Source organism: Phoxinus phoxinus (assembly GCF_949152265.1).
Source record: "Phoxinus phoxinus genome assembly, chromosome: 19".
In the NCBI taxonomy this organism is placed as follows: Eukaryota; Metazoa; Chordata; class Actinopteri; order Cypriniformes; family Leuciscidae; genus Phoxinus; species Phoxinus phoxinus.
The window spans coordinates 26,488,489-26,505,576 of record NC_136894.1 but is presented as its reverse complement, the minus strand read 5'-3'; the positions used below and the strand labels follow the sequence as shown (position 1 = coordinate 26,505,576).

General features: G+C 37.6%; 2 protein-coding genes across 7 annotated transcripts in view; both read left to right on the top strand.

Moving 5' to 3' along the window:
* Positions 1 to 6,393, top strand: part of jupb (junction plakoglobin b) — a 64,485-nt gene extending 58,092 nt beyond the window's left edge. For 3 of the 4 annotated variants that reach the window (XM_079590116.1, XM_079590117.1, XM_079590118.1), the window contains exons 12-16: positions 480 to 630; positions 1,329 to 1,450; positions 2,666 to 2,708; positions 4,012 to 4,163; positions 4,287 to 6,393. In XM_079590116.1, coding sequence (XP_079446242.1) covers positions 480 to 630; positions 1,329 to 1,450; positions 2,666 to 2,708; positions 4,012 to 4,148 — 453 coding nt within the window. In that variant the 3' untranslated portion in view covers positions 4,149 to 4,163; positions 4,287 to 6,393. Of the gene's footprint in view, positions 1 to 479; positions 631 to 1,328; positions 1,451 to 2,665; positions 2,709 to 4,011; positions 4,164 to 4,286 lie in introns of those variants that run through there. The other variant, XR_013795004.1, reaches the window with a different exon arrangement.
* Positions 6,394 to 8,061: 1,668 nt separating this feature from the next.
* On the top strand, positions 8,062 to 16,776 carry wipf2b (WAS/WASL interacting protein family, member 2b). 3 transcript variants are annotated; one of them, XM_079590112.1, is made up of 9 exons: positions 8,062 to 8,471; positions 9,385 to 9,511; positions 9,662 to 9,794; positions 10,040 to 10,150; positions 10,689 to 11,035; positions 11,156 to 11,357; positions 11,447 to 11,650; positions 14,512 to 14,613; positions 14,893 to 16,776. In XM_079590112.1, the coding sequence occupies exons 2-9, from the start codon at positions 9,452 to 9,454 to the stop codon at positions 14,931 to 14,933; spliced, it is 1,200 nt and encodes a 399-aa protein (XP_079446238.1). In that variant the 5' UTR covers positions 8,062 to 8,471; positions 9,385 to 9,451; the 3' UTR covers positions 14,934 to 16,776. The 3 variants fall into 3 exon arrangements, with proteins under 3 accessions (XP_079446238.1, XP_079446236.1, XP_079446237.1); XM_079590110.1 differs by having other exon boundaries at positions 8,069 to 8,471; positions 10,689 to 11,357; XM_079590111.1 differs by having other exon boundaries at positions 8,069 to 8,471; positions 10,689 to 11,357; positions 11,447 to 11,551; positions 14,893 to 16,775.
* Positions 16,777 to 17,088: the final 312 nt, after the last annotated feature.

Here is a 17,088-nt window from a genome sequence, read left to right as displayed (position 1 = left end):
TAAGGTACAAAAATCTATTCAACAAAAATAGTGATGGAGTTAAGTGTTTTTTCGCTCAGCCGAGCCCTCTCTGTTGCTGTGTGGAGCAGCCTGCGTCCGTCACTCACTCACTCTCTCACTCATCCGGGCGTCGTGCACTGCGGTCTCATGAGGAAACGCAGCTTTTTGATATAAAGTTTTTCCTATTCCCGAATACAAATATTTTTTAAAGTATTTGTTCGAAATAAGTATGTGTATACCTTTCCGAATACCGTATTCGGGTTCGGCTCCACCCCTAATATATATATATATATATATATATATATATATATATATATACGTATATATGAACTGATGAGCCGAGTCATCATGACCATTCACAGGTGAAGTGAATATCATTGAAAATCTAGTGTGTAGAAAATGACAAGCTTTGAATAAAGTGTGTGTGATAATACAACAGTGAAACCCCTCTCATCCTTTGACTTCCTCTTTCCTGTTAGCTTCTGTACTCATACGTGGAGAACATAAAGCGCGTGTCCGCCGGTGTTTTGTGTGAACTCGCTCTGGATAAGCAGTCTGCTGAGATGATAGATGCAGAAGGAGCATCTGCACCTCTTATGGAGCTCCTGCACTCTCCCAATGAGGGGATTGGTGAGTGGCGCCCATCGAGAGAACGTTTAATAGCACGCCTCATGACTAATTACATTACTAATTACAAGACATACGCCATTGGACATATCATAGTCTGTACAAACATTACCACTTTTGAAATTGTGCAAACCCTCCTCTTGATTTGACATCAGACTCCCAGTGGAAGCAAGATGATACAGAATACCGGCAGCGCTGAGATATTGTGTTTACAGTGCCTTCATACACTGGCAGAAACACTCGCTCCTGTATCTGCTTGACAATGACAGTCTGCAATAGACAGAGGCTGTCAGAGATGCAGCATGACTTTGGTGTCTTCAACACGTCAGATAAGGAGCAGAATACACAAGAGAAGCTTCAGCTTGACACTTACTGTATCAAATGGCTTTTAGTCTCACAAGCTGAAATTTTCACTTTCAGGAATAAATTCAGTTAGTATTGTAACTTAATCTGGCCAGGAACCATCCATTTACATATAAGAAGGTAATAATTATATATACATCAAATATGTACCGGTAATGCAGTTTTTTTTTATATCCATATTCCCTACACTTCAAAGGTTTGGGATTGGTAAGATTTTTGTTTTTGAAAGAATTTTCTTATGCGAAGCTGTTTTTATTTGATCAAAAATACAGTAAAAAAGTATGGTAATAATAATATGTAAATGATGATCACATCTCTCATCATTGTCTCTTCCTCAGCCACCTATGCTGCGGCCGTTCTCTTCCGCATCTCTGAGGACAAGAGTTCAGACTACAGGAAGCGTGTGTCGGTGGAGCTCACACACTCCCTCTTCAAACATGACCCTGCAGCCTGGGAAATGGTGAATATAAATGCGTCACACGCCACACTTTCAGATTACTGGACATTATTAATAATGAGATCATTTCGACTATGTATGCCATGTCAATGTTTAGCAATCGTAATGAAATAGTCATATTGATATGGTATAACCTTTGAATTATTGAAAAGGAATGCAAGCCTGAATGGTTAATACAGCCCTGATATGAGTGTGCATTAGTTTCCAGTAATTCAATGTTTCAGTGTCAATTATTTTTTATTATACCGCTGTTATATGACCGTCACATGCACATGGATGTTTTTAGGCTTGTGTGTGATCAGAAAATAAATGGCTCAAAAAAGTGATGTTGGTTATGAGAGAACCATCATTTCTTTGTAGATGCCACTTGGTTTGATATTTTGTATCTAATGCAATGACATTTAAATACTTTAATACTTTTTGGGCCACTGCATACTACAGGACAAGTTCATTAAAAAAAAAGTCAATTCTGTCATTGTTTACTCATGCATTTTTAAACGTGTAACTTTCTTTCTCCCAGGGAACACAAAAGGAGACATTTATAGCATGAATTATCCCTTTACTCTACTTAAAGCTACACTGTGTCATTTAAGTTGACTCTTAGCAAAAACACTTTGTTCTTTCAAAATTATATGTGCTCATGAATGTAATTACTTCCATCAACTAATCAAGTATTCTCGTAAGCGTAGAATCTGCCATTCAGAATACATACGAGCGAGTCGTTCGAATGGCGGAAGCCGTGTTGCGCCTCCATCTTGAAAATACATTAGGCAAAGAAGGACATACCTGGAAATTCAAGCTTCGCCTTTCGTGTTTTTACACGAATGTGAGGGCGAGGTTACTCGCGACTGCCGGCAGATTTGAAATAATACGGCCACCGTAGGAGTTAAAACGCCCTCGGAATGGGAGACGTTAGAAAGTAATATTCAGTTGGTAGTCATATACAATTTCACCGCTAGATGTGAGTAAATCCTACACAGTGTAGCTTTAATCAAGGCTGACAGAAATACAGCAGAAAGAAATATTATTATTACCATTCAAAATAACTATATTTTAAAATGTAATTTATTCCAGCAGCTTCAGTGTCACATGATCTCAGAAACCTTTCTAATTTGCTGCTCAAGTATAATATGTTTGAATATTTCAGTGGTGTTTACCATATGTCTTTTCTTTATAAAAAAGAAGCTTTTAATGAATATGTTTGCGTTGTTCTTTCAGGCACATGCTGCCATGCCACTCGACCCTGGATACATACCAGATGGTAAGTCTAGAGCACGTTCGACAGCCCAGCGCATTCATTCACTATCCGTCTGCTTTAGTACGCAACACCGCCGCAAATTGCCTATTTATCCAGCACATCTCGCAGCATTAGAGCGAAGAGCATTGAAATAAAATGCCACATGACAAATGAGTTATGGCGTGCGTTTGCGTGTGAGAGAGGGGTCAAAGACGAAAAGATAAAGAGAGACGGTCATTGAATTTGCGTTGCTGTCAGTCCGTTCCGCAAAGTGACAGAATGCTGTGTTTCTCTGTACGGGAACATTAAGTCAGCGGCGGTCCGGCTTTTCACTCACTTGAGTTTCGCACAGATGACTCTAGTATAAGACTGGAGAACCTGTAAATATAAAACAACCCAACCTGTTTGATCCGGTTATGTGGATATTTTACACACTGATCATAAAAGTCTGAAGCACGTCCCATAGTTTGTAAAAACTAACTTTGACAAAACACCTTGACAGAAATGCACTAACGATGGAAGTCTAAAATGAATGTGTACGGTAAACATAATTCTTTCAATTATATTTAAAATACTGAAGAAATGTTATGACTGTAAACTAATTCAGAAATAAAATTTAAGAATGATTCTGTTGAAATAATAATCATTTTATGATATCTGTAAAAAATAATCAATTAACATGTTACATTAACAACCCTACTAATTAAATTATGAGATAATTGAATATTGTCATTAGTATTATTAATACATTTATTAAAACTATTGAAATATGTTGTGTGTTTGCACATAATGACACACACACACACACATATATATATATATATATATATATATATATATATATATACAATTATTTAAAAAAATGATATACTATATATACGGTAGTTTATACGTTTATATATATATATATATATATATATATACAATTATTTAAAAAAAATTATATACTATATATACGGTAGTTTATACGTTTATATATATATATATATATATATATATTTTTTTTTTTTACATAGATATTTAAAAAAAAGTTTTTTATAATGAAATAATTTAAAAACATTTTTGCATAGAATGACATACATATATATATATATATTTTATATATGAATTTATTCTAAAGTCATTCTATGCAAATAAATTTTTTTATTATTTCATTATAAAAAAATTAAAAATCTATGTAAAAAAATTATATATATATATATATATACAGTATATATTTAGATATATATACAGTATATATATTACAGTTTATATTTTACTTTATATTTATATTTTGTTTGCACATGACTTGAATTTCTCTCTCTCTCTCTCTCTCTCTCGCTCTCAGATCTGGATGCAGTTTACCCTCCATATGGCTACTCTGATATACCCATGGATGGCCTCCCACTGGACGCCGAGCTACATGAGCAATACATGCCAGAAATGACCTATGACCCTCGACAGGTGTACCCAAATCCTCTTTAACAACACTGCCAGCAGGTTAGCTTGCACACGTCTCTAGTTGTGGATTAACTCGACATTTAAGATGTTGTTGAGCCATCGTCTATTTTTCTGAACATGTGACTCCTGAATAACAAATCACAACAAAGATGTTCCTGTCAGTCTTCAGGTCGAATGAAGTGGGCGAAGGTGGAGACTACAAAACGGTTTGTTCCCTGCAAAAGACGTGGACCGGGGGCCTGAACTGTGCAGCGCTCGAACGAAAGAAGAACAAAACACACGACTTGCTTTAGTTCACCACCGGTCTGTTTGTGACGTGAACTCTAAGCACTGCCTAACTCATCTTGTTATCTTGTGCTACTAACAGAGTGACAAAGCCTAAAAGTGTGGTGACGCGATAAGCATGTGATCATAACATGTACATTTTGTACTTTATATTGTTTGTCCAAAGATCTCCACTCAACTCCGTCCTAGAAATGTAGCATAGCTAGCTAGCGGCTCAGCCACACGAGGGTCCGTTTTCCTTTGCGTTCTGTGTATTTGTGATGCTGAGGCATTGCTACTGAGTAGAGAAAAAAAACAAAAGCAACAAAACATACATCTAAAAACAGAAACCTGTTTGTATTTTCATTATTTGTTGACATGAGAATAATTGATATGTTGTCCTCAAACCTCTTCTAACGGGTCAAAGGCAGGTTTTCCTAATTTTCTTGCAAAGTCTTCATACAAACGTTTGCATTATGTTTAGGAGACAAACTGATATTCAGTTGTAAGGAAATGCTTGTGGCGTATGATTCCATGTAAAGGTCATATGCATTTTAGGAGGCATTTATGGATGATGGATAGTAACTGTGAAGGGTTCATAATCATTATTCACAGCTATAATACTACCCTGTATATGGCTAACATATTTGGACACCAATAACTAATAAACCAGTAAAAAATTAGCATATTAATGCCAATGGTTTTCAAATTAGATTCTCAATAAGCACATATACGAGTGTCCAAATATATTTGGCTATACATGTTTTTTCTTTGTTTATTTTCTGTAAATTAGTTTGTTTTTATAAAAAGAAAACACTGCTATGATTCAAAAATATTGTAAATCCAAAAATAGTAATAGGATTCATACATTTAGAAGTAATTCAATAAGTAATAATGTTACGAAGTATGCCCACTTTTGTTAGAACGTTTAGAGAAATCAAATACACAGTGACTATGAAGTGATGTTTTGTTTTTCTTTCATTGCTATTAATGTAACAGGGTACATTTCTAAAGTGGCATGATGTCATTATTCTGAATGAGATTGAATTGCTTTTCTTGTACAACATAACAACAATCAATAGCTTTGTTATTTTGATTATGTTCTGAAATGATGGTATAATGCTGTTCATTAAGGCTGAACACATTATACCGTTTTACAAAGGAATGATTAGCAAAGTACATTATAGTCCATAGTTTTCAAAGTTAATCCCACCTTGCCATTTTAAGGCCCCATATAGTTATGCGTTCCAGTCTTTCAATTCAAAATGATTATTACACAGCTCTCTGAAACACTTTATTCTGATTGGCCGGTTGGTCTTGATGACCTCGTCAGGATTGGTTGACTGGTTGACTTCATTATCCTGACTTGTTTACTCTCTAGAATATTCGCTCTCTTTATATAACATCCCTTAGACTTCAAATATTTTTTATACAAATACTATATTGTTTTACATCATTGTACATATTGCACATCTTGTTTTGAATGACATGCTGAAGTATATAGTCATGAGACTGATTATGATTGCCATATGCAAGGGATCTTGCACATTTGCATTAATTTGAAAGGCATTACAATCTGTGTGAAGTGTGATTGCTGATTGATGAAATTGCAGTAATTGTCAAGCATCATTCATTTACTGTAACTGTACTGGAGAATTTTGCTTCATAACTACAAATCTGCCTGCCATCTGTTGGTATATAAGGAACATGTCTGTGCCAAAAGTAGTTATATTGATAAAGACTATTCTGGTACAGTTGCCCCTGTTATGCTCATTTTTTTTTAACAACATCTAACAGAATTATTCTTCATATTCAGTGGTAACTGCACTCCTGATGATGCTGTCATCATAAGAGTAAATCGTTTCAACATTCCCATCTGCAAGAAAAAACCATGCACGGAATGTCAACAGGAAGTTACAGTGGGATATGCATTTTTACTGAACATTTTTAGTTTGACAGTATTTTTTGTTTTCAAATAAATAAACTGAATTATATTAACTGTCTCAGCTAATTGACTTTTATTCACGGTGAAGCAACTATAATCATGAGTTTTAGTACTATTTAGATTAAATGATTTTGTGTCATAATAATTTGAATGACGACTCTTTGAGTGATCACGTGTTAATATGGCCAGTGGTCGATCATGAATGCTATCTATGTGAGGGACAGGGACATTTATGCATACATTCTTCATCAGATTTGCAGCCATTAAAGTTATAATTAAATATCTCAAAAGTCAGTAAAAAAGCGAATTATTTACAGTAGCAAATAAATCTTAAAGAACTATTGACACTCCAACCGTAGGCCTATTTGAGTACAGCAGCTGTGAAACATTTAGGCCTATACATTTTCTTGTTCTGTCAGTCTTTTTATATGTTTTGCTATTTTCCATCCAAAATATAGGCTAACTGCAGTTAATTGACATATGACAGTAGGCTAATAATGAATAAAAAAAAGTCGAATAATCCATATAATTTCTTATAGCACCACCACGTGTCAGTTTAGGGAACTCCCGGGATTTGAGTTATTTTGTTGACTTTTTGTTGATCTCTATCATAAAACAACCAGATTTATATTTCCTGAATTAAATACCAATGTGCAGCTATACGAGAATCTTCCTTTATTGGTTTTATTGATTATTTTAATAGACGAAGCAAAACTGCAACTGAACTTGATAGCCAATGGTTATATAGGCCTGTGCATTTTGCAATCAGTTGACACAATGATGGGAAGATGGTATCATGGTCATAGGCACTTTCATTATAAAGCAAATGATTTGAAGGTGCTCCTCAATAGGACTGACTCCATTCAGACATTAGCCTTTTTATTTTGCACATTTAGCCAAGGACACATCATATCATGACAAACTTATTAAAACACACACACACACACACACACAAACACACAGCAATATTTGAATAGGAATGCCCAGTAAATCAGGACAGCATTAAAATAGTAAGTTAACATAACATACGTTTTCTGTCTTTCCCATCTTTTTTTAAGTATTTTTTTATTTCTTACATAATCATAAATAAAGGTATTACATTTCTTCATGTGTGAATGAGATATATATATAGCCTACCCAACAAAATTACCATGATCTGAAACCATGAGGATTCGGTAATGTTCACTGAAAGTAACATTTAAATGAAACATTTACACACAGAGTAGACAATACAACACATTTTACCTGAAGTAATCATACATTTACAATCAATTTTACCGAAGAATGATAAAACTGGGTTTTATAAAAATAAAAATAAAAACTGGGTTTAATAGAAACAATAAAAAACAATCACAACAAGTACGTAAAATTTTCTGCCTTAAGATCGTTCATGTAATAAAAATAGGTGCTTTTAAAATCAATAAACAGTTTTTTTTATTAGTTTTTTTTATTGAAATATGTATCAAATAACAATCAAATATAAAGAACAGAACATATAGAGCTTCTACATGAATTAAATTATATCAAGTATATATAAAGCTTCACATATATAAAAATAAATAAATACAAATAATAATAAACAATAAATAAATAAATAAAATAAAAGACATACACAGAGGAAACATTATGCATCAGTGGTATTATTAAAAATATCATCATAATATTTCAAGAATCTGTCACTTTTCTTGTTTTTAATCAACCTTAGAGACTTCAGAAATGTATCAATTTCGATCAAGAAATGCGGAAAAGTAGGCTGCGATTTAGAGAATTTTTGCTTGTGAATAAATTTTTTTCCAAAAAAAATAAAAAAAATAAACAATGTAACTAATTTAAGTACTAGTTTTATCTTCTTTATAGTAACAAATTATATCCTTTAATTGAAAGGATTTGGAAGAATCAAGGTGCTTGCCAATATGAAGATATAACCTATTCCAGAAGTTTTGTTTTTTTTCACATTGGAAAAATAAATGGATCAGTGTTTCATCCTTATTTAAAATCAATAAACAGTATCAAATGAAGACATTAGTATGTGACGTAATTTCCGGTCCAAACGGGGGAGCAAATCAAGGCGATTGACGCGCGAGATCATGTATGATGGGATCCCGGTTTGCGAAATCATCGGACATTGCTGGAAAAAAGTAGGCACAAACATTGCATTACTTCATTACATAAACACATGAAATCAGTTTCGAACAAACGGAACATTTTCTTCACGCACCGTCAGAAACGTCTTGACGTGATGGACGCACCTGCCAAGCGCGAGGCCAAGCTAAGCTAAGGCTAAAGTCGAGCTAATTCACAATAAAATAGATATGCAAATAAACAGCGAGACAAGCATGTAAATGTCTTTTGACGACCGTCATTTGACCGATAGTCAACACAATTAACTGAAAATAGATACGAGTATTAGACTGCAGGCCGTGTTGTTTACATAGACAATCAAGCTTCATCACCGTTACAATTACCAATCTATATTACAATAAACTGATAACTTTGTCATTGCCATCGTGGGCATCAGAATTACGGAGATCCTATAGAAATTTATATTTTTTACTGTAATAATAAGTGTTGTCCCTACGGTTTATGTTTTAGTTTTTTTCTAAAACAACAAACTGGCATCGTCAGAAATACTGAAAAGAATCCGATAAGGTGAAGCCATCAGCTGTCAGATATTATCTGAGCTCCAGTGCGTGGTTGTCAAATTGTTTACTTGTTAAATAAGAATTGGAGCAGGATATGGAAATTTTCTGCCCTGTAAACTTTGATAATGTGTATGCACCTTTCCAGCAGTTGTCAATCTAATTTATGTTCCATAATTTAATATCCATAATGCAAAAGTGTAGGAAAAACATGACAGGTTTTGAGTTTGAAGTTGCATGTGCATTGCATTATATGTTATGTTATATTCTATTGTTCAAAGGTTTGGGTTCAGTAAGATTTTTATTTTCAATATCATTTATTCAGCAGGAATATATGTATTTTAAATAGTGTATGTGTGTCTGTGCGTTTATATATATACACAGATTACACACACTTATTTTGTTTCATTAGGTAACTGTCTTCATGAAGTTTTAAGTGTCACACACACTCAGCTGCAAACACCGGACACAGATCCAAGATGCCCACTCCTCCCCCTCCACCCCCAGGTGGACCCCCTCCTCCCCCCACCCTTAGCCAGGTAAGTACTCTCTAGATGCCTGGTAACTTTACTGGGGACTGCAAAACCAAAATTCAAAAAATATTCACAGGCGAGCACATCGCAAATTTCACCAGCCTCTGTGAACCCCTTGGAATACCTGGATGAAAAAGAAATACACTTTTTCCTCAGGCAAACACAACCCCTCCTAAGCTTAACCGAGATGAAGCGAAGGGCCGAGGAGCTTTGCTTTCTGAAATCTGCAAAGGGTCCAAGTTGAAGAAGGTTGGCGTTGTCAGTGACAGGAGTGCACCGATGATCGAGAGTAAGTGGAAAAACAGCTGAGAATAGCTTGACTTTGATATTGATAGGCTTTTATCTTTCAAGTATTTTGTTTATTTACCTAAATGTATAGTTCACCCCAAATTTAAAAGTGTGAAATACTCGAGATGTGAGTTCTCATTTGTGGGTGAGCTACTTACACTACAGTTCAAAAGTTTGGGTTTGGTAAGATGAACAGTAGTGTAACCTTTCAATGTGGTACATCATTAAATTGTTTTGTTTTTTCAGACCCGAAAGGAAGCAGCGGAAGCGTGTCCAGCGGAGGAGGGTCTTCTGCACCGGTCCAGCCGGTGGGAGGGCTGTTTCAGGGTGGCGTCCCAAAATTGCGACCTGTAGGAGGTGTGTTGTTTGTTAAAATATCTATTTAAAGGATTAGCACACCCAGAAATTGAAATGGTTTGCACACCCTTTATGTGCCATTTACTGTTGTGTTGGTGCACAAAAAGAGAATTTGTAGCATCTTTTCATCGCTTACAATTAGGGATGGAACGACGTGTTACGTCGATTACACACTGTTTATGTTCATCCCTAATAGCCTGTCATGTTTCACACGCAAACAAATCTGGAGTAGATACTAATGGCTAGTATGGCAGGGCCGCTTAATCCGATTCTGCACATTTTCAGGACAACCACAACCACAATCAGCGACAGTATTAAAAATGGTGATGTCCATAAAATTGCCATTCTAGCCATTAGCTCTAGAGTTTTGTTTAGTATGAAACATGACAGGGGATTAGGGATGAACATAAACAGTGCGTAAACATAATCGATTACGTTGATGGGTCGTTCCATTCCTACTTACAATTCATATCATTCAAGCTATAGATTTAAAGACATGTTGAAGTGCCCTACTTGAATCAGTTGTGCTGTGTTGCAGATGGTTCTGCGAGCAGGTCTGTGTTGCACCCTCCTAGCACTCGCTCTGCTGCCCCACGGCCACCCGGCAGTCACGATGACCCCGACGGTTCCTCTCAACAGGCCTCTCCTACAGAATCTGGCTGTTCCCAGAGACCCTCCCTGCCTGATCTTTCTCATTCCCCTGGTGGAGGCAGCAGCCCCTCTACAGGCATGAAGCACAGCTCTTCTGCCCCACCTCCGCCACCCCCAATGTCTCGGCGTGGAAACGCTCCTCCTGCCCCACAGCAGAAGGCCACAGCTGCCTCGTACAATCGGGAAAAGCCACTTCCACCGACTCCGGGTCAGCGAGGACCCTCTCCAGCACCGGTGCGTGAAAACGCACCACTTCCACCAGTGAAACCTCCTCCGTCACCCGTGAGCAACCGCTCATCTTCTTCATCCTCCTCTTCCTCCCTGGCCCCGCCGCCACCCCCATACCGTCAGCAGTCTGTGGTTTCCAATGGCCCCTCCAGTCCTGTGAATGAAGCTGCCCCTGAACTTCCCCAGAGGCACAACTCGCTCAGCAAGAAGCCTTCAGTGGGTGGACACACACCGACACGTGGGCACGCGCCCCCTCCCCCACCGTCACCCAGCCCGCAGGCTGCCAGACCCCCTCCTCCAGCAAGAGAGCCCCCGGGACGAGGAGCAGGTGAGGTCTAGAGTCTGAGAAAATAGTTGCTGTGAGAAAGTCCTCTAATTGTAATTATAATTATCTACGTTTTCTACATCCTTTATCAGCCCCTCCAGTTCCTGGGCAGCCGTCTCGGAATGGCCGGGATGCTCCGCCACCACCGCCACCTCCGTATCGGACTCACGGTAGCACCTCAGATGTCCCGAGCCGAGGCAAGCCCCCTCCTCCCCCCTCCCGCACACCAGCCGGACCCCCGCCCCCTCCCCCGCCTATCCGCAATGGACACACTTCCATTTCCCGTTCCTTTGTAGGTGAGTCCTTCAAGCTCACTCTCAACCCACACCTGCAGTCTCACCCGCCCTCACATGGTCATTTCAACATCCTCCGTTCATCTAGAGAGGATGATGTTCTAGCTCTGCCCTGGTCTCATAGGGCAAGTAATGGTTCCCTCCTGTGCTCTGAAACTCTCACATTGGCCCTTCTTTATTTCTGAGCCCTGGTATTGTGCCATAGGTGATAGAAAACTCATCCACACTTTGTTAAACATGTTAAGAAGGTAAAAATATTCAGATTTATTTTCATATTTAAAAAAAAGTAACTCATTAGCAAGTTCACGGGTATCTGCAGTTGCAGAACAGCTGTTACTGAATAATCTCATATTCAGTGTACGTCGATGCTAATGATACTTGCATCAATAATTAGGCGTGATGGCTTTGAGACAATCTAGTGGCATTATCGATGCACCAAAATGTCGGCTACCAAAAAATGATCGGCCAAAACCGCTATTTTTGGCTTTGGGCCGGAATGCTTTTGGAGGGCCGAATTAGTGACTGAAACTGAAGTTTAGTTAGCGCTTCTTCGATGGCACATTTTGACGTTGTTCACGTCTATTTCATGCACACATCTTTTAGTCTGTGTTGTTTTTTGTTGATGCGCTGCGTGAACAAAACTTCACTAAATATTTGAATCACCCCTGCCATCCAATAATCGCAAAATTGTCGATTTCGTTTTTAAAATTCAAACAATAAATGTCATTCTTGAGCTCTTTTATATGGAGTGACCGATCACTGTAGCCACCTCAGTTTTAGCGGCAGCACGGATCAAGAGCACATGAACCGATCATCTCATCCTCACTTTACTAGTTACAGCACGGAGTAAACGTGGGTGAACAAACACCAGAAGGTATGTGGAAAGACATTACAACTTACAGAAATGAATCCTATCTCATGTAATCGCTCAATCAGTGTTTAACCCGGTGAAAGACTTCAATGAAACCGCTTGTAGGCTATACACAGTCACTTAACGTCAGATTTACCTCAAGAAAGTTATTCAATGTCCATAAACTCATTAGTTAGCAAGAAAAAAATAACTTTAGTAAAGAGCATGCTGCTTAATATTTGCACTCTATATATTCATTATATTTTAACTTGACCTGTTAATGGCTTCATTATTTAACGTGTGTTTGAATAAATCTGTCATGAAAACAAGTTATTACAGTTATTAAAAAGTTTATATAAAAACTGGCTGCCTTATGTACAATTTAAATGTTTTTACAACTCCATTTTAGCTGTTTGAGTGTTGATTATTAAATAAGTTAATGGATTATTAATTCGGTAATTTCGGTTTTGGTTTTCGGCTAAGTACATTGTGAATTTTTGGTTTCAGTCCAGAATTTTCATTACGAGACTTCCCTAATTATCAGGCATGTGGCCACTCTTTCTAGTATCATCCATAATGTAATCCAGTGGTTTGTCATGCCCAATCTAATTGAGTATAGATGTTGTTGCCACATGTTGGCTCTTATATTTTAGACATTTAACAGACATTTTAATCCAGAGAAACTTACAAAAGGACTTTCCATCACATAAACATTAATTATGAAAATATATATATTTTTTTTTATTCGTTAAGGCAGTGACACACCAAGCTGACATCAAAGAACTAGAGGTGATGGAAGCCGACTGTTGTCGCCTCGCACCGGCTGCGCTTGAACACACTGAAAAGCCCACAGGCAACTGTCGGCTAGCATGCGTGTTCTGCGCCTGTAAAGAAATATATCTATATCAGCAGGCATCAAAAGTCTATATTCATCACTCAAAAAGGAAACCCAAACTAGGACTGCAGATACACAAACCGTGAACAAAGCAGCGCTTGCTTACCATTTTGAATTTCAGTTATGCCGATCACTTTCTTCATTCCAGGTGGCTCATGCTATGAAAACATTTGTGTATTGGAATGCTCAGATAGATGACGTAAAATTAAAACAGCCTTCTGTCTCGTTCGCTAAACTGAACGGCCAATCAGAGCGATCTCTCTCACCGACGGCCCCAACGCTGATTCAACATGCTGAATCCGGTGAACTGTGCAGCCGACGCGAGCCCTCACTGCAGAAACTAGCCCGACAGCTTTGGTGTGTCACGGCCCTTAATGCAGTTGGGTTTGTTCAAACAAAGTGGCATAAAAATTAGGAAATATTTGGAGGCGGTTGAACATAAATGAGCCAACCGAATTGTTTGTGTTAAATGTTTAAAGGTTTTATTGGAAAAGCTGCTGTGAAAAGCTTTTCACATTTCTGCTACAGTTAAATACAATTTACGCTATTAAAATAATAAATATGAGATGACCAAGACTAGTACTACCATTCAAAAGTTTGGGGCTGGTAAGATTTGTAAAATATATTGGAAAGTATAATTGTATGCTCATCAGGGCTGCATATATTCAAGCAAAAATAATATTACAATTTATAAAATTCTATTTAAATCATTTAAAATGAAATGTATTCCTGTGTTGGTAAAGCTGAAGTGTCACATGATCCTTCAGAAATCATTCTAATATGATGATATTTGAGCTCAAGAAAGATTTTATTATTATCAATGTTGAAAACAGCTGTTCTGTTTAATATTTTTGTAGAAGCCATGATGCATAAAAAACTGCATTTATTTTGAAAGATCTTGTTACATAATAAATGTCTTTACTGTATCTTTTGATCAATTTAATATCCTTGCTGAATAAACAATTCAAAAATTCAAATCTTACTGACCCCAAACTTTTGAATGCTATTGTACATTATTTAAAATATCAAATGTAATGGGATACTGCTCACCAGGAGTCTGATCTCTCTCAGTTGATCTTCTCTGAATACCCTTTCATTTTCTTTCGTCTCTTTCAACAGATGATTTTGAGTCCAAGTATTCTTTTCATCCTCTGGATGACTTCCCTCCTCCAGAAGAGTATAGACACTTCACTAAGATATACCCAAGCAAAGCTAACAGAGGTAAGTCTCAGGAAAATCAACAGTTAGATCTATCAGTTTGTTTCAGCAAAAGTAATGTAATGAATCCCACAATGAGCATAAAGCCTGCTTTGATCTTGTGTGCTTTCATGAGTTGGTGTAGATGCACCAGACCTGCTGCATGCTTTTCATCTTCAGTTTGCTGAATGCATTTGCTCGATGGCTATGAACTAGTACTGATGTAATGTCTACAGGGAAGAATACAGTGATTGTGCGCTCTGAGCTTGGACTCATACGTGTGTGTGTCTGTTTGTTTGGCAGTAATGAGAGGAGCCCCTCCTTTGCCACCTGTTGGGAGGTAAACACTGTGACCAGTCGCTCGGGCTGCATCGGCGACGAGGGTTCTTCACACAGACCCATACGCTCATAAACAGACAATCTCACATGCACATCTAAAGACACAAAGCTTGCACCTTATTAACATCCATTCGCCCATCGGATAACATTCCTCTACATTCAAGCAAGCTCCATCGCATCACTGTTGTCCTGCGCGGAGGCTCGTCTTCGCTCAGAAAAGAGTGCCACGAGGGAAAGTTTTGCATTCCACCATCAATAATGGCCCACTTTATTTCCCCCCCCTCTGACTTTCACCTAGTAGCACTGCACATTTGGTTTAATGTGCACTGAGAGCTTGCAGAGGTGTAATGGCGTCCGAGCCTGTATGTAGGTAATGCGTAGCACTTGAGATGGGAAGCGGAAAGCGTGTCCCTGGAAAATGTCTTAACTACCAAGTCATGTTGTTCGTTTTCTCTCTCTCAGTCGCTAGCCCATGTTATGCACTGTGAATAACGCGAGTCACATAGCTGAGCGCGTCTGAGTGTGAACTGAACTGTAAAAACTGCTAATGCTTTAGATTTTTGTTCGTTTTTGTCCTGGTCGTGCCCCTTTTCAGGGAACAGCCGTTACCTTTAAGTTCTCTCAGGGGGTTTGTTGGACTTCATTACCCTCCGGTAAGTTGAAACACGTCCAAAAGTGCCAACAGATGCTCTGCCATTAATAAATCAGCACGGCTCCTTCAGCTGTAAAACGGATCCTCCTTTGGGAACCAATAATTTTCATTGTTTGTTCTTAAGATGAACCAGTTTTTATTTCAGGTTTGAAGCTGTCGTCCAGCAATACTCCTCACATTTTTCACCTGCATTGTGAATCCTAGGTTCCCTGTAATTCTCCTGTTACAGGACGGCACAGCTATGCCACTTTACGTTTGTGACCTGGTTGAAAGCTAAACTTGTCCACAAGCTGCCTACGGACTGGTTTTGCATCAAAGACTGCCTTTGAGTGAAAATCGCAAGCGTTTTAACCGTTACTGAACTTGATCAAGTGCAATGCATGCTGCTTTTTCGGACAGACCTCCAATATAAACGTTGAGTGTATTTGCATGTAAAGCTGCAACATTGCTCTATGTATTGCTTTATTTTCTTCTGTTTTTTAACAGTGCATCTGCTGTTTGGATGACAGGACCATAACTAAGGGTACTGGAACTTATACTGAATGGTATTGCTGCGAGATGTGGTAACTAGTTACACTTGATGTTTGCAGTCAGCCTAGCCAAACATGCAAAGTCGAGACACATTGGCACTAATGACGACATCCCGGTTTATTCAGTGTCATTGTTAGATGTTCATGTTTATTTTCCAGAGAATAGTCTACATTTCAGTTCTGCAGAAGAGCTAATATCTCATATGTTCAGAGTAGATTAGATGGACTTTTTTAATGAACTTTTTTTGCCCCTTCTGTTCTTCTGCCTTACATTTGCTGATTAATGTGTCGGAACCAGATTTTCAAAACAAATAAGAAATAAAAAAATGGTGTATTTACAAGTACAAAGGGAGATGTGGTAGTGATAGTTATTAATCTATTTTTAAGTTGTAAAAAGCTTGTAATATAGTAAATAATTTCAGGCAATGAAGTCGTGGACTAATCGTTACTTAATGGTATGTCTTCATCCCTGAATATGGTTGAGGACGTTTTCTGAGACTAATAATTGTATTTAATCGCCTTCTGTCTGCCAGCAGAGGTCAGTGTACATGTCTTTAGAGGAGCATAACTTACTCACATTGAGAGAGGATTGTCATTGTCATCATTCCATGCTTAACTAAAGCCTGTCCACACCTGTTGAAATAAAGATGAGGAAAAATGTGGTCAAAGAATGTGTCGTGTCATTTATTAGGAGCAGAGTTTGATAGTGAGGTTTGATCAACAGAGGTTTTACCAGTTTTTTTTTAATTGTGTTTGTCTTCAACTGGTTGGTTTTGAAGATTTTGAAAAAAAAACACGTTTTGGTCTAAACACTATCGGACTCTATTCACTTTCATTGTATGGACAAATAGAACGTGTGATTTTAATTTTTCCCGAAAAATATCTTCTTTTGTGTTCCACCATAAAAAAAGAAAAAAAAGTTAGGCAAACAACTACACTGATTTTTTTTTCTCTATTGTAGCAATATACAGTACAACT